Here is a 22,286-nt window from a genome sequence, read left to right as displayed (position 1 = left end):
ATGTATAAAGAGGAAGCAGGTAATCAATATTTCAAGCCCGAGGACAAAAGATAGGAGCAGTTTCTGGCAGCACATTAGAGCTTTGACCAGTGGCCTATCGCCATTTGGCATTGATTAGTAAGAGCAAGGTGTAGGACACAGGAAACTGAGTGACCTGGTATCCCTGGTAGAGTGCTCAGAGGATGTGCAGACCAGCTAGCAGATGTTCTCACTGACATCTTCAACAGCTCCCTGAGCAGCACCGCCGTTCCAACGTGCTTCAAGACCGCCACCGTCGTTCCCGTGCCGAAGAAGTCTTCAGTGTCCTGCCTAAATGACTACCGTCCCATTGCACTTACATCCATCATCATGAAGTGTTTCGAGAGGCTTGTCATGAGGCATATCAAGACCCTGCTGCCCCCCTCACTGGACCCCCTGCAGTTTGCGTACCGTCCCAACCGCTCAACAGATGATGCCATTGCCACCATCCTCCACCTGGCCCTCACCCACTGGACAAAAAAGACACATACGTTTGGATGCTGTTCATAGACTTCAGTTCAGCAGCCAACACAATCATCCTTCAGAAATTGATTGGAAGACTGAGCCTACTGGGCCTGAACACCTCCCTTTGCAACTGGATCCTAGACTTCCTGACTGGGAGACATCAGTCTGTCAGTCTGTCCGGATCGGGAGCAGCATCTCCAACACCATCACACTGAGCACGGGGGCTCCCCAGGGTTGCGTGCTCAGTCCACTGCTGTTCACTCTGCTGACCCACGACTGTGCTACAACACACAGCTTGAACCATATCATCAATTTCGCCAATGACGCAACCGTGGTGGGTCTCATCAGCAAGAACGATGAGTCAGCTTACAGAGAGGAGGTACAGTGGCTAATGGACTGGTGCAGAGCCAACAACCTGTCTCTTAATGTGAACAAAACAAAAGAGATGGTTGTTGAGGAGGGCACAGAGCGACCACTCCCAGCTGAACGTTGACGGCTCCCTGGTAGAGATTGTAAAGAGCACCAAATTTCTTGGTGTTCAGTTGACGGAGAATCTCACCTGGTCCCTCAACACCTGGTCCCATAGCAAAGAAAGCCCAGCTTTACTTCTCTACTTACTGCGAAGGCTGAGGAAAGTCTATCTCCCACCCCCTCATCATATCTTACAGGGGTTGTATTGAGAGCATCCTGAGCGGCTGCATCACTGCCTGGTTCGGAAATTGCACCATCTCAGATCGCAAGACCCTGCAGTGGATAGTGAGGCCAGCTGAGAAGATCATTGGGGTCTCTCTTCCCGCCATCACGGACATTTACACTACACGCTACATCCGCAAAGGAAACAACATTATGAAGGACCCCATGCACCCTTCATACAAACTCTTCTCCTTCCTGCCATCTGGGAAAAGGCTCCGAAGCATTCGGGCTCTCACAGCCAGACTACGTAACAGTTTCTTCCCCCAAGCTATCAGACTCCTCAATACCTGAAGCCTGGACTGATACCTTGCCCTATTGTCCTGTTTATTATTTATTATAATGCCTGCACTGTTTTTGTGCTCTTTATGTAGTCCAGTGTAGGTCTGTAGTCTAGTGTAGCTTTCTCTGTGTTTTTTTTTTGTACTGTGTCATGTAACACCATGGTCCTGAAAAACGTTGTCTCATTTTTACTATGTACTGTACCAGCAGTTATGGCCGAAATAACAATAAAAGTGACTTGACTTGACTGTCAGGAAGGGGAAAGGAGTTAAGGAGCCAGTGCAGAGTACCCTTGTGACCATCCACCTGAACAATAGGCATATCACTTTGGATACCATCGGAGGAACCAATGATCCAACTTAGTGGTTGGGTCTCTGGCACTAAGTATAGTTCTGTGACTCGGATGGGAAAGGGGAAGAAGAGGCACGCTGTGGTGATAGGAGATTCGTTAGGGGAATTCATGGGTGAAAATGAGTTTCCTGGGAGATATGTTGCCCCCCGGGTACCAGGGTTTAGGATATCTTGGATTGAGACTCAGCATTCCTAAGTGGGTGGCTGAAGTTTTGGTCCATGTAGGTACCAATAACATGGGTAGGGCGAGTGACAAGGTTCTGCATTGTGAGTTCAGGGAGTTAGGTGCTTAGCAAAAGGGCAGGACCTCCTCGACTGTGTTCTCAGGATTGCTACCTGTGCCACCTGCTAGTGAGGCCAGAACTAGAAAGATATAATGGCGACTCCTTTGTTTGCATATGTGGCTAAGGAGTTGGTATAGATGGGAGAGCATAAGGTTTTTGGATCGTTAGGCTCTCTTCCAGGGAAGGTGGGACCTGTACAGAAGGGACTGTTTGCACCCAAACTGGAGGGTACCCTAGCAGGAAAGTTCGTTAATGTTGCACGGTGGGGTTTAAACTAGAGTTGCAGGGGGATGAAAAGCAGTTAGTGGAGAGGTTGTGCAGGCAGATCTTGGTGAGACCTCAAACAAAAATAAGGAAACAAAAAGTTGAGCGTGGTGTGGCAAAATTGAAAAGAGTAAATACAGGACTGAAGGTGTTGTATCTGAATAAACAGGGTGCACGGAATAAAGCAGATGAACCTGCAGCACAGTTGTAGATTGGCAGGTATGATATTGTAGGCATAATTATGGCTGAAAGATTACAGTTGGAGCTGAATGTCCAAGGATATACATTGTACCGAAAGGATAGGAGGAAAGGCAGTTGCTCTGTTGGTAAAAAATGAAATCAATTCATTAGAAAAGGGTGACATAGTGTTGGAAGGTGTGAAAACATTGTAGGTAGAGCTGAGGAACTGCAAGGATAAAAAGACCCTGATTGGAGTTGTATACAGACCCTCAATAGAAAGGATGTGGCCTACAGATTACAATGAGAGATTAAAAAATGCATGCCAAAAGGGTAATTTTACAACAGTCTTGGCTGACTTCAATATGCAGGTTGATTGGGAAAATAATATTGGTACTTGATTACAGGGGGAGGAATTTCTAGAGTGCCTCCGAGATGGCTTTTTTGATCCTCTAGTGGTTGATCAGCTATTCTGGATTGGGTGTTGTGCAGTGAACTGGAATTGACTAGAGAGCTTAAGTTAAAAGAACCCTTCGGAGCAAGTGATTATAATATGGTCGAAGTCACCCTGAAATTTGAGAAGGAGAAGCTAAAGTCAGATGTTTCAGTATTACAGTGGAGTAAAGGGAATTACAGAGGCATGAGAGAGAGTTGGCAGAATTGATTGGAAAAGAACACTGGCAGGGATGATGGCAGAGCAGCGATGGCTGGAATTTCTGAAAGCAATTCAGAAGGCACAGAATATATACATCCCAAAGAGGAAGAAGTAATCCAAAGGAGCACAGCCGTGGCTAACAAGAGAAGTCAAAGCCAACATAAAAGCCACAGAGAAGGCTTATAATAGAGCAAAGATTAGTGTTAGAGGATTGAGAAGCTTTTAAAAATCAACAGAAGGCAACTGAAAAAGTCATTAAGAAAGTAATGATGGAATACGAAAGTAAGCTAGCCAATAATATTAAAGAGGATATCAAAAGTTTCTTCAGATACATAAAGTGTAAAAGAGAGGTGAGAGTGGATATCAGACAGCTGGAAAATGATGCTAGAGAGTTAATAATGGGAGACAAGGAAATAGTGGACGAACTGAATAAATATTTTGCATCACTTTTCACTGTGGAAGAACTAGCAGTATGGTGGAAGTTTCCGGTGTCAGGAAGGATGAAGTGTGTAAAGTTATCAGAATTAGGCAGAAGGTTCTTGGAAAACAAAGGTCTGAAGATAGGTAAGTCACCGGAACCAGTTGGTACACCCCAGGGTTCTGAAAGAAGTGGCTGAAGATATTGTGGAGGCATTAGTAACGACTTTTCAAGAATCGCTAGATTCAGGAGTGGTTCTGGAAGACTGAAAAATTGAAAGTGTCACTCCACTCTTCAAGGAAGGAGAGAGGCAGAAGAAAGGAAACTAGGCCTATTATTCTGATGTCAGTTGTTGGGAAGATGTTGGAGTTGATTATTAAGGATGAGATCTCGGGGTTCTTGGAGGCACAGGACAGGCAGAAACACAGTTTGATAAAACTGTGTATTGGTTATTGACATAGGAATTCATCCAGCGTACCCTGCCGCATCCTTTTGATTGACTGTAAATGAACAAAATCAGTGCCAACACCTATCATAGATAATGGACTATCTTTATGCAATGCTACTGATGTTTGCATCCTCAAAATCTTCAATTTCATTGTAACACTAAAGTTGATTGTCGATACCTTCAAATTTTTCATAGGTCCTAACTTGTTGAAGTCGTGAAATGCATTTCATTTTCACTCCCGGCTATTTCTGGCATCTCCAAGCCTGAATGCTTGAAACTGCATGGTTTCCTCAATGGAAAATCTTGCCTGACAAATCTGTTGGAATTCTTTGAAGAAATAATAGGCAAGATAAACAAAGGAGAATCAGTTGATGTTGTGTACTTAGATTTTCAGAAGGCCTTTGACAAGGTGCCACACATGAGTGAGGCTACTTAACAAGCTACAAACCCATGGTATTACAGGAAAGACTCTAACATGGATAAAGCAGAGGCTGACTGGCAGCAGGCAAAGAGTGGAAATGAAGGGAGCCTTTTCTGGTTGGCTGCCAGTGACCAGTGGTGTTCCACAGGGGTCTGTGTTGGGACCGTTTCTTTTTATGTTATATGTCAATGATTTGGATGTTGGAGTTGATGGCTTTGTTGCAAAGTTTGCAAACAATATGAAGATAGGTGGAGACTGCAGAAGGACATAGACAGATTAGGAGAATGAGCAAAGAAATGGCAGACGGAATACAGTGTTGGGAAGTGTACGGTCATGCACTTTGGTAAGAGAAATGAAAGGGTTGCCTATTTTCTAAATGGAGAGAAAATACAAAAAAAAAATAGAGGTGCAAAGGGACTTGAGAGTCCTTATGCAGGATTCCCTAAAGGTTCATTTGCAGGTTGAGACTGTGGTGAGGAAGACAAATGCAATGTAAGCATTCTTTTCAAGAGGACTAGAATATAAAAGCAAGGATGTAATGTTGAGACTTCATAAAGCACTGGTGAGGCTTCACCTGGAGTATTGTGAGCAGTTTTGGGCCCCTCATAAGGATAAGAAAGGATGTGCTGAAACTGGAGAGGATTCAAAGGAGGTTCATGAAAATGATTCCAGGATTGAATGACTTGTCATATGAAGAGCGTCTGATGGCTCTGGACATGTATTACTAGAATTCAGAAGAAAGAGGGGTGACCTCACTGAGCCCTATGGAATGTTGAAAGGCCTTGATAGAGTTGGATGTGGAGGGGATGTTTCCTCTGATGGGAGAGTCTAAGGCCAGAGGACACAGTCTCATAATAGAAGGGTGTCCTTTTAGAACGGAGATGAGGAGGAATTTCTTTAAGCTAAGAGTGGTGAATCTGTCGAATTCTTTGCCACAGGTGGTTGTGAGGGCCAAGTCTGTATGTATATTTAAGGCAGAGTTTGATATATTGTTGATTGGTCAGGACTTGAAGGGATATGGGGAGAAGGCAAGAGATTGGGTTGAGAGAAAAATTGGATCAGTCATGATGAAATGGCGGAGCAGACCTGATCGGCCAAATGGCCAAATGGCCTAATTATGGTCTTATGGTCTTTATATTTTTCATTTATTGTGATACAGCGCTGAGCAGCCCCTTCCACCCTTAGCCCAATCATGAGATAATTTACAATGACCAATTAACCTATCAGCACATCTTTGGACTGGAGCACCTGGAGGAACCCATACAGGTACGGGCAGAAGTACAAATTCCTTACAGGTAGCGGTGGGAATTGAATCCTGTACTGAATGTACTGTAAACGTTGTGCTAACCACTATGATACTGTGCCGTCCTATATTTATTGATGGTAAAGTCCAGTATAGTTATTTGCTAAGCATCATGCTGCATAAACTTCCTCAATTTGGGGATTTTTTTTGGCACATTCTGATCTATCTAAACCTCTTGCACAGGAGCAGCAGAAGTTCATTCTCCAGTCAGTGACTCTCTAACGACATCAGGGCTTCAGACTTCACTTGGCTTGAGTCCTTCTCTCTTTTCATCTCCGGGACGGCACATTCAACTTCTGCAAGACGGAAAGGAAAACCTGACTCAAGGTAATAGGACATACAGTAGTTGCTGGGAATAAGAACAGAAGATGCCAGAACACACAACAGGTTGAGCAGCCCAGAATCAGGTTTAATGTCACTGGAATATGTCATGAAATTTGTTGTTTTGCTGCAGCAATACAGTGCAATTCATATCACCACAAATTACAATAAGAAATAGATGTATTTTCATTCAGCTAATTGGGACACCACTTGATTGGCCTAAAATGTATTGGCCTGATGTATCCCAGTTAACCGGAATCATACAAATAATATATATTTTTGAACAGGTTACATGTTTTCCTTCCTTCGTGGCTGTCTGTGGAGAGATAAATCTCAGGGCTGCGTACAGCATACAGACTTCGATAATAAGTGTACTGTGAGCTTATTTCAATCCTGTGCAGTGGTCCCCCTCATACCAGGAAGTGATGCAGCCAGTTAAAATGCTCTCCACAGTATATCTGTAGAAATTTGCAAGTGTCTTTATACCACATTTCCTCAAACTCCTAATGAAATATAGCTGCAGTTGTGCCTTCTTTGTAACTGTATCAATATGCAGTGGAGAATAGTAGCAGGGTGTAAAGAACAAGCTATTGTTTAACTGAGTAACAAATTTGTATTTAAGTGAAATACTGAACAAATTAGAACACTACCAATACTACGACAGTACTATAAAAACTGTGTATTAGTTATTGACAGAGGAATTCACCCAGTGTAGTCTGCCACATCCTTTTGATTGACTGGAAGTGAACAAGATCAGTGCCAACACCTAGCGTAGATAATGGACTACCTTTATACAATACTACTGATGTTTGCATCCTCCAAATCTTCGATTTCATTGTAACACTCAAGCTGATTGTCAATACCTTCAAATTCTTCATAGGTCCTAACTTGTTGAAGTCGTGAAATTCATTTCATTTTCACTCCCGGCCATTTCTGACATCTCCAGGCCTGAATGCATGAAACTGCAGTGAGCAAAACAGATATGAATTGCGTTCCTGCTCATTTCTCACCAACATCAATGACAAATATAACTGTTTTTTGAACGCAAGCGCACATAACTGACACTATTTAAAAACCGTTAACTCTAAGCACAGTGTAATGTCCAACAGCCACACAAGTGCACACATCTGACACTAGTTAGAAACTTCAGTAACAGTCAATTGTCTCAATTAAGCAGCAGTGTCCCAAATAAATAAACAGAATCCCAGCTACTTTCTCGATTAGTTTTTGTTCTTGAAGAGTTGTCCCAAATAAGCGGCTGCCTCTATTAACTGGAATCCACACCGTCAATTAATTGGGGCAGCCATTTACCGTCACAAGTAAAGCCCTCCCAACCACTGAGCACATCTACAAGGAGCGTGGTCACAGGAAAGCAGCATTCATCATTATGGATTCCTGCCAATCAGGCTAAGCTCTCTTCTTGCTGCTGCCATCAGAAAGGAGGTACAGGACCCTCAGGACCCATAACACAAAGTTCAGGAACAGTTATTACCCCTCAGTCAGCCATCAGGCTCCTGAACCAGAGGAGTTAACTTCACTCACCTCAACGCTGAATATCCTATGGACTCACTTTCAAGGATTCTTCATCTCATGTTTTTGATATTTATTGCTTATTCATTTTATTGATTATTATTATTTTGTTTGTTTACTACTTTTTGTTTATTTTGTTGAACCTGCTGGTGTGAGTCCTGATAAAGGGTCTTGGCTCAAAACGTCAACTGTTTATTCATTTCCATAGATGATGCCTAACCTGCTCAGTTCTTTCACTGTTTTATGTGTATTGCTCTGGTTTCCAGTGTCTGCCGACTTTCTCATGTGTTTATATTTTATTTGTTTTTTTCTTCTTTTTATATTTGCGTAGTTTGTTGTCTTTTGCACATTGGTTGATTGTCCATCTTGTTGTGTGTGGGTTTTCATTCATTCTATTGTGCTTCTTCGTATTTACTGTGAATGCCTGCAAAAAGAGTCTCAGAGTTGTATATAGTGACATAAATGAACTTTGATAATAATAATTTGAACTTAGCTGAAGTTTCGAAACTGTTCCTGAAGAAATGGGTGCACATCTTCAAGCTCCTGCACCACCTCCCCAATATTCCTGGGTGATTGGAGACCTTAATGATGAATGTCACCTTTTTGAGGCATTGCCCTTTGTAGATGTCATTGATGCTGGGGAGGCTAGTGCCCATGATGAAGCTGGCTGACTTTACAACCTTCTGCAGCTGTTTCCAATTCTGTACGGTAATCCCTCCATATGAGACAGCAATGAAACCAGTTGGAATGCTCTCCATGGTACGTAGGAATTTGATAGAATCTTTGGTAACATATGGAATGTCCTCAAACTCATAATGAAGTAAGCCACTGTTGTGCCTTTGTAATCCCCTGAGGAAAAAGAAGTTTCAGTTTGGGGACCCTTCAACAGACCTTCTGTATTAAAGATTTCTACATCTTCTGTATTTTTAGATTTGTATTTTGATGCTTGGGTTTGTAAGGCTTCCCTTCCCCACCACCCCAATTTCCAAACCCATCCTGTGTTCAGTGACATTGGCTGCTTTACTGACCCTAGCAGCAATATCTGTCAACTCGGAAACCACAAAGCGGAAATTGTACCACAAAAGTCATTACAACATCTTTTATTCCGTGTTTTATGATGTGAACTGACTTTTGAGCAACAGTTCATGCAGTGTTGAAATCCAACCACCCAGAATCGGACATTTTGTGCCTTTACAATTTATACTCAGTGGCCACTTTATTCGGTATACCTGTACACCTGCTCCTTAATGCAGATATCCAATCATGTGGCAGCAACTCAATGCATAAAAGCATGCAGACATGGTCAAGAAGCTCACCTGTTGTTCAGACCAAACATAAGAATGGGGAAAATGTGATCTAAGTGACTTTGACCATGGAATGATTGTTGGTGCCAGATGGGGCGGTTTGAGTATCTCAGAAACTGCTGACCTCCTGGGATTTTCATGCACAACAGTCTCTGGAGTTTACAGAGAATGGTGCAAAGAGCATAAAACATTGTGTGAGTGGCAGTTCTGTGAAGGAAAACACCTTGTTACTGAGAGAGGTCAGAGGAATGACCAGACTGATTCAAACTGACAGGAAGGCAACAGTATGACCATATGTTACAACAGTGGTGTGCAGACGAGCATCTCTAAAAGCACAACACATCAAACCTTGAAGTGGATATGCTACAGTAGCAGAAGACCACAGAAATACTTGCTTCTGATCTCTCAAAATGTCTCTCGGTATCTAACCCCTGTGCATTAGACCCTCCGTCACTGTTAATTTGGACTTCCTCTTGCAAATGCAAACAGAAACTAGCTGTGCAACTGGACCACCTTTTGCATTAGACAACCAAGCGGGTTGCAATTTAACTTTTCCACTGGTAATTTCCACATGAAGTGAAACTGAGACCCAAACCTAACAGTGGTTTAATTAAAGTTTACTAATTAGCATATGCTATGATGTCTGTTTCCTATAACACTAGGTGTTTAAGTATCAAACAACACTTTTGGTCAGAGAAAGGGTCAAGAGGTATATTTTCTCACTTAGTTTGAGAACATTACAGGTACAAAGGAAAATCTGTCAAATTCTTCAGTTAGCTGAGATATCTTGTGATATCTGGTCATTTGGTTGTGTGACTTGCAGATGGAGAAGACCGAACAAACACCATGTTCAGTTATTATCCTTCAAGCTGGGGACAGCACACAAGTGACACCACGCCTCTGGCATCAACACAGCATGCCCACAATTTCCAACCCTAACCCGTACAGATCACAAGTGTTTCCACGCCTCTGGCACCCACACAGCATGCCCACATTTTACTATCCCTATTCCATATCTCTTTGGAGTGTGGAAGGATACCAGTGCACCCAGAAGAAACATGAGCATGGGAGAATGTACAAATTGCTAAGAGTGGCGGGAATTGAACCCTGAACTGTAACACATTATGCTAACTGCTTCGCTACCATGCTGCACAAGTTCATCAACTAAAGAGAAAATGTTACGTCAGTGTATAGTGAACGTAGAAAAGCTGTACTGGTTATATTTCTTGTTTATAAAATAAATTATTTTTCAAATTTAAAAAAAATCAATTACACAGAACTGGATTGTCAATCAAGGGTCTGGTGATGGGCTTGGACCCACAGAGCACAGATTCTATTTCAAACTCCTAGCCATGAATCCACTAACTTGATATTACTCACCTATTACACATTTGCAGAGACGATGGGTGTTTTCATCACGTTCTGGGGATCTGATTCAACTGACAAGATACTACATCCCCCTCCCGTCACTGAGGCTTGAGGGAGCAGTCTAACGTGGGACTAGAGTTTGCAATAGAACAAGTGAAATGCAGTTATTACCCATCAAACATCAGGCTCCTGAACTGGCGTGGACAATTTCACTCAGCCCAATACTGAACTGATTCAACACATCAGGCTCCTGAACCAGTGTGGATAACTTCACTCGTCCCAACACTGAACTGATTCCACACATCAGGCTCCTGAACCAGTGTGGATAACTTCACTCACCCCAACACTGAACTGATTCAACACATCAGGCTCCTGAACCAGTGTGGATAACTTCACTCACCCCAACACTGAACTGTTTCAACACATCAGGCTCCTAACCAGTGTGGATAACTTCACTCACCCCAACTCTGAACTGATTCCACACATCAGGCTCCTGAACCAGTGTGGATAACTTCACTCACCCCAACACTGAACTGATTCAACACATCAGGCTCCTGAACCAGTGTGGATAACTTCACTCACCCCAACTCTGAACTGATTCCACACATCAGGCTCCTGAACCAGTGTGGATAACTTCACTCATACCAACTCTGAACTGATTCAACACATCAGGCTCCTGAACCAGTGTGGATAACTTCACTCACCTCCACTCTGAACTGATTCCACAACCTATGGACTCACTTTCAAGGACTCTACAACTCAAGTTCTCAGTATTATTTCACTTGTTTTGTAGTTGCACAGTTTGCTTTCTTTTGCGTAATGGTTGTTTGTCAGTCGGTATTTGTGTGTAGTTTTTCATGAATTCTAATTTACTTCTTTATTCTACTGTGAATGCCTGCAAGAAAATGAATCTCAGTGTAAGTGTATAATGAAATGTACATACTTTGATAATAAATTTAGTTAGAACACATCTGTTGATGCTGACAATTTGAATTTTCCCATTTTGACCCCTAGCTCATTCTTGTAAGGGAAGAAGTGGAGTGAGTGAGCAGCTTCAAGTTCCTGGGTGTCAAGATCTCTGAGGATCTAACCTAGTCCCAACATTCGATGTAGTTATAAGGAAGGCAAGGTAGCGGTTTTACTTAATTAGGAATTTGAAGAGATTTGGCTTGTCAACAAATACGCTCAAAAACTCCATGTAAAGTGGAGAGAATTCTGACAGGCTTCATCACTGTCTGATATGGGGGTTGGGGGGGGCTACTGCACAAGACTGAAAGAAGCTGCAGAAGGTTGTAAATTTAGTCAGTTCCATCTTGGGTACCAGCCTCCAAAGAACCCAGGACATCTTAAGGGAGTGGTGTCTCAGAAAGGCAAGTGTCCATTATTAAAGACCCCCAGCACCCAGGGCATGCCCTTTTCTCACTGTTACCACCAGGTAGGAGGTGCAGAAGCCTGAAGGCACACACTCAGCGATTCAGGAACAGCTTCTTCCCCCTCTGCCATCCGATTCCTAAATGGACATTGAATCTTTGGACACTATCTCACTTTTTCTTAATATGCAGTATTTCTGTTTTTTGCACGTTTCTTTAATCTATTCAATATACGTATGCTGTGATTGATTGATCGATTTATTTAGTTATTTATTTCTCTTCTGTATTATATATTGCATTGAACTGCTGCTGCTAAGTTAAGAAACTTCATGTCACATGCTGGTGATAATAAACCTGATTCTCATGATGATTGTTCTGATAGAATGCTAACAACTGCTAAACACTGACAGATAACATTTCAAGTTACTTTTGCAGGCGACAGGCAAGATTGACATTTTAATTGCTATCTCAGGGAAGATAGTGGTGGGCTTCCCTACACCATAGCATCCTTTGGATGTTGCTGCTTTCAAGGCAGTGTTACTACACAGAAGACAGAGGGTGATCTGAAGGATAGTCAGCATTGCACACGGTATTATTCTCAGTATTATTCATTTACTTATGTAGTTTTCATTGGCATAGTATGTTCTTTGCACATTGACTGTTTGTCAGTCTTTCTGCCTTTTTTCCATTGATTTTATTGCATTTCTCATGGCGCAAGTGAACATGCAAGAGGATTCCTAGAAGATGGCTTTCCGCGAACAATTCTGTAAGCAGATATGCAGACCTTGATCCTATTTATGAGCCATTGCAGGCAAAATTCCAGAGTACAACACACACAGCTCGCGACAGAACCGATTGGCGATGAAATTCCCTCCCTACATCACAACTGAGTTTCCATAATGATGATCAGTCAGCTGATTGATAAGTATATAAAGGCCAAGCATTCAGAAGGCACATCATGATTAACAGTGCGCTGGTAATGTCTCCTGGTATGGTAACAAAACACTTGCAATTAACTCACCAAGATCAGAGAACAGCTCAACCCAACTGTCAACCACTTGAACTACACATTTTCCGAATGTATTTCTCTGTTGTACTGTGAATGCCCACAAGAAAATAAATCTCAGGGTAGTATATGTGCTTTGATAACGTTAGATTAGTGCCCCCCCCCCCCATTTTAATGTTTTCGTTAAAGTTATGCTGCTCCATGAAACCATATTGCAGGCATGACAGTTTCAATAACCCACCCTTTACTCAGGTCTGGATTTTCCAGTAGATATGTGACACAACTTAATTATAGTACTCTCACCTCTGAGTCAGTAAGTTGCAAATCCAAGGCCTTGGAATTTGAGTAGAATCCTGGGCTGAGTGTTGATGGGAAAGGATTTTGTGATTGATGACAACTGCAGTTTTCTTTTTATTCATTTGCCAATCGTTTGTAAGTTTCCCACTGACAAACAAACTGAAAATGCAATGCCACAAATGTGTACTTTCATCCTTGCAGCCTTATTTGGAATGGTGTGCCTTAGCCCAGAGTTCCCGGTGACCAAGCCTGGAGACTCGAAGCACTCGAATGTCTGTCAAACCCAGCAATTACCCAGCAGTTACTGGAATGTTCCTTTAAAGGTATTCAACCTGTGAAGTTCGCATATAGAATGTAGATGTTTTTATCAAATCTCTTCTGTCTGTTCATGTGTGTTCTCCAGCCCTTTCCATCCCCAGTAACGGTGTCTGAAACCATAAGACCATAATGGTGTGAGCAGAATTAGGCCATTTGGCCCATTCTGTCATGGCTGATTTGTTGTACCTCTCATAATTGGGAGTTGAATGTAGTTTTGATAGAGTACGGGTATATTTTGGTGAAGGGAAGAAGACTCCTTTATCTACCTGTCCAGGAACATAAGGGGCATCTTTTGAGGTCGAAAATCTGCCCTGAAGTTTGTTCTGAAGTGTAATTTAATTAAGACCATAAGACATAGGAGCAGAATTCTGCAGTGTTCTGGAGGGATCTGTTCTGGGACCCTTCCTCTTTGTGATTTTTAAAAATGACCTGGATGAAGAAGTAGAAGGGTGGGTAATTAAGTTTGCTGATGACAGTAAGGTTGGGGGTGTTGTGGATAGTCTGGAGGGTTGTTGGAGGTTACAGTGGGACATCGGTAGGATGTCGAAACTGGGCTGAGAAGTGGCAGATGGACTTCAACCCAGATAAGTGTGAAGTGGTTCATTTTGGTAGGTCCAGTTTGAGGACAGTCTCTTGACAGTGTGGCGGATCTGAGAGATCTTGGTGTCCATGGCCATAGGACACTCATAGCTGTGGCACAGGTTGACTGTTGTTAAGAAGGCATATGGTGTGTTGGTATTCATCAACCTTGGGACTGAGTTCAAGAGCCATGAGGTAATATTACAGCTATATAAGACCTTGGTCAGACCCCACTTGGAGTACTGTACTGGATACTATAGAGAGAGTGCAGGCGAGATTTATAAGGATGTTGCCTGAATTTGAGGACATACCTTATGAGAATAGTTTGAGTGAACTTGGCCGTTTCTCCTTGGAGCGACGGAGAATGATAAGTGACCTGATAGAGGAGTATAAGATGATGTGAGGCATTGATCATGTGAAACAGACAGAGGCTTTCTCCCAGGGCTGAAACGGCTAACATGAAATAGGTACCGAGGGGATGTCAGGGGGAAACACAGAGAGTGGTGGGTGTGTGGAATGCACTGCTGACAATGGTGGTGAAGTGGATTAAGAGCCTCTTAGATAGGGACATGGAGCTTAGAAAAATGGAGAGCTATGTGCTAGGGAAATTCTAGGCAGTCTCTAGAGTAGGTTACATGGTCAGCACAATATTGTGGGCTGAAGGGCCTGTAATATGCTGTAAATTTCTGTGTTCTATGTTCTAATTAGGTCATTCAGCCCACTGAGTCTGCTCTGCCATTCTATCATGGCTGATTTATTATCCCTCTCAACCCCATTGTCCTACCTTCTCCCGTAAATTTTGACATCCTTACTAATCAAGAACTTAATTGACTTCTGCTTTAAATTTACCCAGTGACTTGGTCTCCACAGCCAAATGTGACAATGAATTCCACAGATTCACCACCCCTTTGGCTAAAGAAATTCCTCTTCCTCTCTGTTCGAAACAAAATGAGGTAGTGCTCTTGTTTCTGAGGCATGCCGTTGTGAGTTCAAGCCCCATTCCATTGATGTGAGCACAATAAATACCCCAGTGCTCTGTCAGACATGCTTCTTTTTTTAATGAAGCATTACACTGAGACTTTGCATGCCCATTAGGTTAGTTTCAGCTTTATTTGTCACATGTGTGAAATGCATCATCTTAAGTCAAATCAGCTTTTGGCACATTGGCCTTCATAAATCAAAGTATTGAGATGGGATGTAATGTTGAATGCAAGCGGTTGGATGTCATTGAATATCCTTCTGGTAGCTCCTACAGCCAGGCTGATGTCAAGCATATTGCTTCATAAGTTTTCCTTTGGACTACTCTGGTGAGGCCAAGAGGGAGATCTTGTTGACTGGGCATCTCAGAATCTCCATACCTTCCGCCCAGACTTGTGATGATGATGTTCATCACTCACTGTCCTTCGAGACAGATGGATGCCAACCAACCAACTCCTCATAATTTTGTTTACCTTTATCAAATCTCCCCTTAATCTTCTACTTTCCAAGGAATTAAGTCCTAATCTATTCAATCTTTCTTTATAACTCAGGTCCTCCAGTCCCGGCAACATCCTTGTAAATTTTCCCTGTACCCTTTCAACTTTATTTACATCTTTCCGTAGGTAGGTGACCAAAACTGCACGCAATACTCCAGATGCCCACAAGGCAATGGGATTATTTACCCATAGCTGGGGATCTGGTTCACGAGCATCAGGTCAAGCCTGTGTGCTACGTGTGCAAGGACCAGGCCAGGAGTATAGAGCATAAATGCAAGCAGGGTCTTTCCACTGAGGTTGGGTAGGACTACAACCAGAGGTCATGGGTTAAGGGTGAAACATGAAAAGTTTAAGGGGAAATGTGACAGGAAACTTCTTCACTTAGAGAATGGTGAGAGTGTAGAATGAGGTACCAGCTCAAGTGGTGCATTCGAGCTTGTTTTCAAAGTTTAAAAGAAGTTTGGTTTGGTATATGGATAGGAGCTGTAGGGCTGTGGGAAAAGGCAGTTTAAATAGTTTGGCAAGGACTAGATGTTCAGAAGGCCTGTTGCTGTGCTGTATTTTTCTATGACACTTATCAAATCAAATCAGTGAGGCTTGTGCTGGGCAGCCTGTGGATATTGCCCACTGCATACTAACCCCAACTGTACGTCTTTGGAATTTGGAAGGAACTGGAGCACCCAGAGGAACAATGTCCCAGGGTGAACATATAGATAGATAGAGAGAGAGAGGGGGAGAGAGGTGGGGAGAGAGAGAGATGGGGGGGAGAGATAGAGAGAGAGATTGAGCGCACGTGTGCGTCCATGGAGAAAGAGTCTTGGAGCTGCAGTATGCAGACGACTGTGCTCTTGTGGCCCATACTCCAGAGGATCTTTAGACTGTCCTTGCCGTGGCAGTGAGAGCATACAGCAGGATGGGGCTGACTGTCAATACCACCAAGACAGAAGTGGTTTGCCAATGGAGTACCAGTGTCCCACCCACCCTACCTGCCTTCACTGTTGGTGATGAAAAGCTGTCAGTAGTGCCATCTTTCAAATATCTGGGGAGCATTCTCTCTGAGGATAGCGGCATTGACAACGACATCCAGAGCTGCATTAAACAGGCATCAGCTGCCTTTGGGAGACTTCGGCATAGAGTCTTTCAGAATAGGAGCCTTCGTCCCTCCACAAAGGTCGCTGTATACCAAGTGGTCTGTGTCACCACCCTCCATTATAGCTGTGAAGCTTGGGGAACCTACAGTCATCACATCAAGTCCTTGGAGTGCTTCCACATAAGCTGCCTTCAGCGCGTCCTGGGAATTACTTGGCGTGAGCTGGTGCCTCACACTGAAATACTTGTAAAGACCAACTGCAGAAGTATTGAGGCCATGATCACCCAGTGTCAGTTGCAATGGCTGAGGCACATGAAAAAGATGCCCCCATGTCGGCTACCCCGCAGAGTGTTATACGGCCAGCTACTTCATGGTCAACGCTCAGCTGGAGGGCCGAAGAAGCGCGACAAGGATCAGATGAAGAATGTTTTAAGGAAGTGCAAGATCAGACCCGAGGACCTGGAGGATGTTGCTGCTGACCGTAACACTTGGCAACAGCTACGTAAGGATGGGGTTCGTATTCTGGAGATGGGACGAACAACCAGAAGACAGCAGAAGAGAGCCAGGAGAAATGCAGCCATGCACTACCACCACATATACATGTCCCACCTGCATGGGTACAGGATAGGACTGTATAGATCTCACTGTCGTCGGATTCCGATGGACAACCAAAGAAGAAGTGTGTGTGTGTGTGTGTGTGTGTGTGTGTGCGTGCCCTTAACTCCTGGTGGAGTCGTCGGGACGCCATCATGACAAGCTTTTTGCACCAATCTTTTGGTGATTGCTCATCATACGGTGTGTCTTACGCATCCAAAACCTGGCGGTGCCCATTCCTCTCCAGGTTTTTGGGAGCCGGCTGGATTCGAACTTTACTTCAAAGTCCGACGCTGATGCCACTAAGCCACCAGCCTGTGACTGTGGCAGGAATCAAACCTGAATCTTAGAGCTGATGCTGTAAAGCGTTGGGCTAACTGCTCCACCTCCAGATGGATAGGAAATATTGAATTCAATACTTATCCCTCAGTCAAAATTACTAATGTAGATGATCTGGGCCATGTTACATTGTGAATGAAGTTTTACTCTGCACAGATTGACTGCAACATTTCCTGCTTTACAACATGCACTTCACATCATTAGCTATCAAGTGCTTTGGGTCATTCTAATTAAAAACACCGCATAAATGCTGGTTTTTCTGTTTCCCTTTCATTCACGCTTTGTTTTCTGGTATTTTGGCCATGATGCATCAATGAGACCTAACAATGAGTCCTGACAGTCTATTAGTCTACAGAGGACATCAAGGTTGCTTCATTAATGTGACCTCCTCACCTGATCCACCTTTCTTAAATAATGTCCGACCCTTGTTCCTGATTCCTGCACAATAACAGGATACCATCCTCAGTCTTAAAGATTACAGTTAATGGCCCTTAGGGAGGGAAGGGTAAATTCAGATTCAGAATGACGGATCAGATGGTTGTGATGAAGTATGCTTCAGAGAGGCTTGTGCAAAGCACAGAACAGATGGGCTGAATGATCTGTTACTCTGCTGTAAATTCTATTGTCTTTGTATGAGAAATATTTCTTAATTTCACTCCTCGTTGAATGATAATCAAACCCCATTATAGTTATATACATCAATGGTTCAATGCTTCCATTTAATATCAGAGAATGTATGCAGTGTACTGTTACTCTTCCAGATGTCTACAAAACAGAAGCAAACCCCAAAGAATGAATGACAGAAAAACATTAGAACCCCAAAGCCCCTCACCCCCTCCCACACACAAGCAGCAGCAAAGCATCAACCCTTCCCCCACCCCCTCTTGTTCCAGCAGAGGAAGAATTTAAGCTTTTTCGCAGGTGAGCTATCGCCCTCTGTCGTCATCTTAGCTCCTCCCCTCTATCCAAATCTTTAAAGGAATACGAGCCAGATTTATGACCTTACACTTTCTATGAGAGGTTGAAAAGATTAATGATTAAAAATTAACTTCATTTGCTATTTATGCATTGGATACATCATGTCAATGATCAACATTGTTCAAGGATATGCTGGGGGCAGCCCACAGGTGTCACCATGGGCACTGACATAGCATGCCCACAATTCACTAGCCCTAACTATACGTCTTTGCAATGTGGGAGGAAACCAGGAGCATCTGGAGGAAACATGAATGGTGAGCATGCAAATTCCTTATAAGCAGCAAGGGGTATTGAATTCCAATTGCAACTGCTGGTGTTGTGTTATACTAACCACTCCACTGCAGTACCATGTAGCCTGGTTGTAGGGTAATAATCGATGCTTTGTGATCTTTGCCAGTCTGGTTTAAAGTTCAAAGTAAAATTTATTATCAGAGTACAAGCATGTCACCACATAAACCCTGAGATGCTTTTCCTGTGGGCAGACTTAACAAATCTATAGAACAGTAACAGTAAGCAGTATGAAGTAACAAGGTAAAGAGTCCTTAAAGTGACATCATTAGTTGTGAGAACACCAGAAATATAATGAGTGTAGTTATCCCCTTTTGTTCAAGAGTCTGATGTTGGAGGGGTAGTAAATGTTCCTGAAATCAGTGGTGTGTGTCCTGAGGCACTTGTACCTTCTACTGGTGGCAGCAGCGAGAAAAGAGCATGGCCTGGGTGGTGAGGATCTTTGATGATGGATGCTGCTTTTCTATGGCAATGTTTCATGTAGATGCATTAGTGGCACTGAGATTAATTTTACTGTCCTGACATTCACTGTAGTAGAAATTCAGATAAACAGACAGCTAAATCTGTTACTCCTCTGGCTGATCTGATTCAGCTGTTACTGAATTGTGTAATTTATATCTTCTTGTAGTACTGAGGCATTTGGACCCAAAGGGCTCAGAGTTGATCACTGTAATCTCCTTCTGCCCTACATCCTTCCAAGATTTCTACACTCATCCAATTCAGCGTACTTAATTATCTCTGAACTTAATCACTCCTTCCTTCGCACTGTACTTTCTGCTGTCTAAGGGGATTTTTTTGGTATTCACTCCCTAAAGATCTCCTCCTCTTATTTTCAAACAGTCATTAAAATATTTTCCTTTCATAGAAACATAGAATACCAACAGCACAGTACAGGCCCTTTGGCCCACAAAGCTGTGCCGAACATGTCCTTACCTTAGAGCTACCTAGGCTTACCCATAGCCCTCTATTTTTCTAAGCTCCATCTAGCCATCCAGGAGTCTCTTAAAAGACCCTATCGTTTCCGCCTTCACCACCGCCACCGGCAGCCCATTTCATGCACTCACCACTCTCTGTGTAAAAAACTTATCCCTGACATCTCCTCTGTACCTATTTCCAAGCACCTTAAATCTATGCCCTCTCGTGCTAGCCACTATGTTACATAGATATCATTGAATCTTTTCTGTACACAAGGAAGCCTTTAGGCCCATCTAGTCCACACTGGATCTTTGTAGAGCGAACCCATTCTCCTCCTCTTTCCCCATAGACCTGCAAAGTATTTCTGGCTGATGCCTCTAACCTCCCTTGGATTAGAAGAATCGATAGGATTGAAAGACATACATGCTTGTGCTTATTTAATGCCAACTTACGTTTATTTGATCACACAATTATTTACATTTTTAATAGAATGTAAAAGAGTATAGTGCAGGAACAAGCTAATGACACCAAAACCCTTCTGCCTACATAATATACATGTCGCTCCATTCTCTGCATGTGCCTATCTAAAAGCCTCTTAATTCCCTCTATTTGCCTTTACCACCCCAGCAGTGCACCCCAGTCACCCTTCACTCTCTGTGTATCTTTAACCTCTTGCTTCAGCAGTCTGATGGACCTACTTGCTTCAAGCAGACTTCAGTCACACCAGAGCCCAAGAAGAATGCAGTAACCTGACACAATGACTATCATCTGTAGCACTTAAATCCACAATGATGAAATGCTTTGACAGGTTGCTGATGAAACATATAAACTCCTGCCTGAGGAATGACTTGGCATCCACTCCAATTTGCCTACTGGCACAGCAGGTCACCAGCAGATACCATTTCATTTGCATTTCACTCAACCCTAGGACATCTGGACAGTGAAGGTGCGTACATCAGGATGTGCTTTGTTGACTACAGCTTGGCATTCAATATTAATCAAAATTAATCAATAAGCTGCAAGACCATGGCCTCAATACCTCCCTGTGCAACTAGATCCTCGATTTCTTCACTTGCAGACCCTAGTCCATTCAACAACATCTCCTCCATAATCTCCATCAACATGGGTGCACCATAAGACTGTATGCTTAGCCCCCTGTTCCACTCACTTCATACTTATAACTCTGTGACTAAGTAGAGCACCAATGCCATATTAAGTTTGTTGACAACACCGCTATTGGCCGAATCAAAGGTGGTGATGAATCCTCATATAGGAGGGAGACTGAAAATCTGGCTGACTAGTGTCACAACGAAAACCTCTCACTCACTGTCAGCAAAGCAAGGAGTTGATTATTCACCATAGGAGAAGGCATGAGCCAGTCCTCAACAGGGGATCCGAAGTGAAGAGGGTCAGTAGCTTTAAATTACTCATGTTATCATCTGACCTGTGTACAACACATAAGTGTCATTACAGAGAAGGCATAGGTCACAGGGAAAGCCCTTCCCATCATTGAGCTAATCTACAAAGCGCGCTGTTGTAGGAAAGCAGCATCTGTCATCAAGGATTGACACCGCCCAGGACCTGCTCTCTTCTCTCTGCTGCCATCAGGAAGGAAGTACAGGAGTCTCAGGTCTCACACCAGCAGGTTCAGGATCAGTTATTACCCCTCAGCTGTGAAGCTGTTGAACCAGTCGGGATAACTTCACTCACCCCACACTGAGCTGACTCCACAACCTACAGACTCACTTTCAAGGACTCAACAACTCATAATCTCAATGTTTGTTTGGTTGTTTATTTATTATTTAGTTGTCTCTTGCACGCTGGTTGTTTGTCCATCTTTGTATGCAGTTATTCATTGATTGTTTATTTGTATTTACTGTGAATGCCTGTAAGAAAATGGATCTCAGGGTTGTGAATGATGACATATATGTACTTTGATAATAAATTTACTTTGAACTTTGAAATATACACACTTAATATATAACATAATATAATTTTATATAGTTATATTAAACTTAAAACATATTACCCATTCAAAAATGAAGTTAAAATGAATATAGACCAAATTTTAATATTCATATTCAGATATTTCTATCACATGTACATCAAAACATAAAGTGAAATGTGTTGTTTGCATGGAAAACCAACAGACACAAGGATGTATTGGGGGCAGCCTGCAACTGTTGTCACACATTCCAGTGCCAACATAGCATACCCACAATGCTCAACAGAACAATACAGAACACAGCAAAAACACAATCACAGCAGAGTTTTGCCCTTTCCTCCCTCCCACCACCCACCCAGCTATTTGTAGGTTGAAATATAAATCTCAGGATATAAGTTAGAGAGGTGCCTAGTGCTTGATCTGGCTGTCAGAGATAACGAATACAATGTTCACAGTATCGTTTCTTATCTGCACAACTTACACCCTAAGCAACCACCAGAACCAGATGCAGTTCAATAAAAATACAGGAGTACCAATAAAATTATACAAAGAACTGAGGGGACCAGTCCAAAATGTCATCTAGCAACATGTATAATTACAGCTGAAGCTATCGGTTGGTTTACTGGTGCCACAGTAACTCAGTGCCCAGGGTTTGCAGGTGAGTTCTGGATATTCTTGGTACACGTCCTTCAAGGCAGCAGTGATTTAAACTGCATAACTCTTAACAATAAGATAAATTGTCATATTGTCGTTAAAAGTGTCAACTGAGTCTGTATCACCTATTCACCAAATT

At 42.8% G+C, this 22,286-nt stretch overlaps 1 protein-coding gene across 7 annotated transcripts in view; it reads left to right on the top strand.

Moving 5' to 3' along the window:
- The window catches only part of LOC132381517 (meiosis initiator protein-like), a 112,812-nt gene that overhangs the window by 66,650 nt on the left and 23,876 nt on the right, over nucleotides 1-22,286 (top strand). For all 7 annotated transcript variants that reach the window (XM_059950990.1, XM_059950989.1, XM_059950994.1 and 4 more), the window contains 2 exons: nucleotides 5,960-6,103; nucleotides 13,174-13,295. In XM_059950990.1, the coding sequence (XP_059806973.1) occupies nucleotides 5,960-6,103; nucleotides 13,174-13,295 (266 nt within the window). The remainder of the gene's footprint in view (nucleotides 1-5,959; nucleotides 6,104-13,173; nucleotides 13,296-22,286) is intronic.

Source organism: Hypanus sabinus, chromosome 26 (genome assembly GCF_030144855.1).
Source record: "Hypanus sabinus isolate sHypSab1 chromosome 26, sHypSab1.hap1, whole genome shotgun sequence".
Taxonomy (NCBI): domain Eukaryota; kingdom Metazoa; phylum Chordata; class Chondrichthyes; order Myliobatiformes; family Dasyatidae; genus Hypanus; species Hypanus sabinus.
Note: the sequence above shows the minus strand (reverse complement) of the source record. Positions and strands in the feature narration are given on the sequence as shown.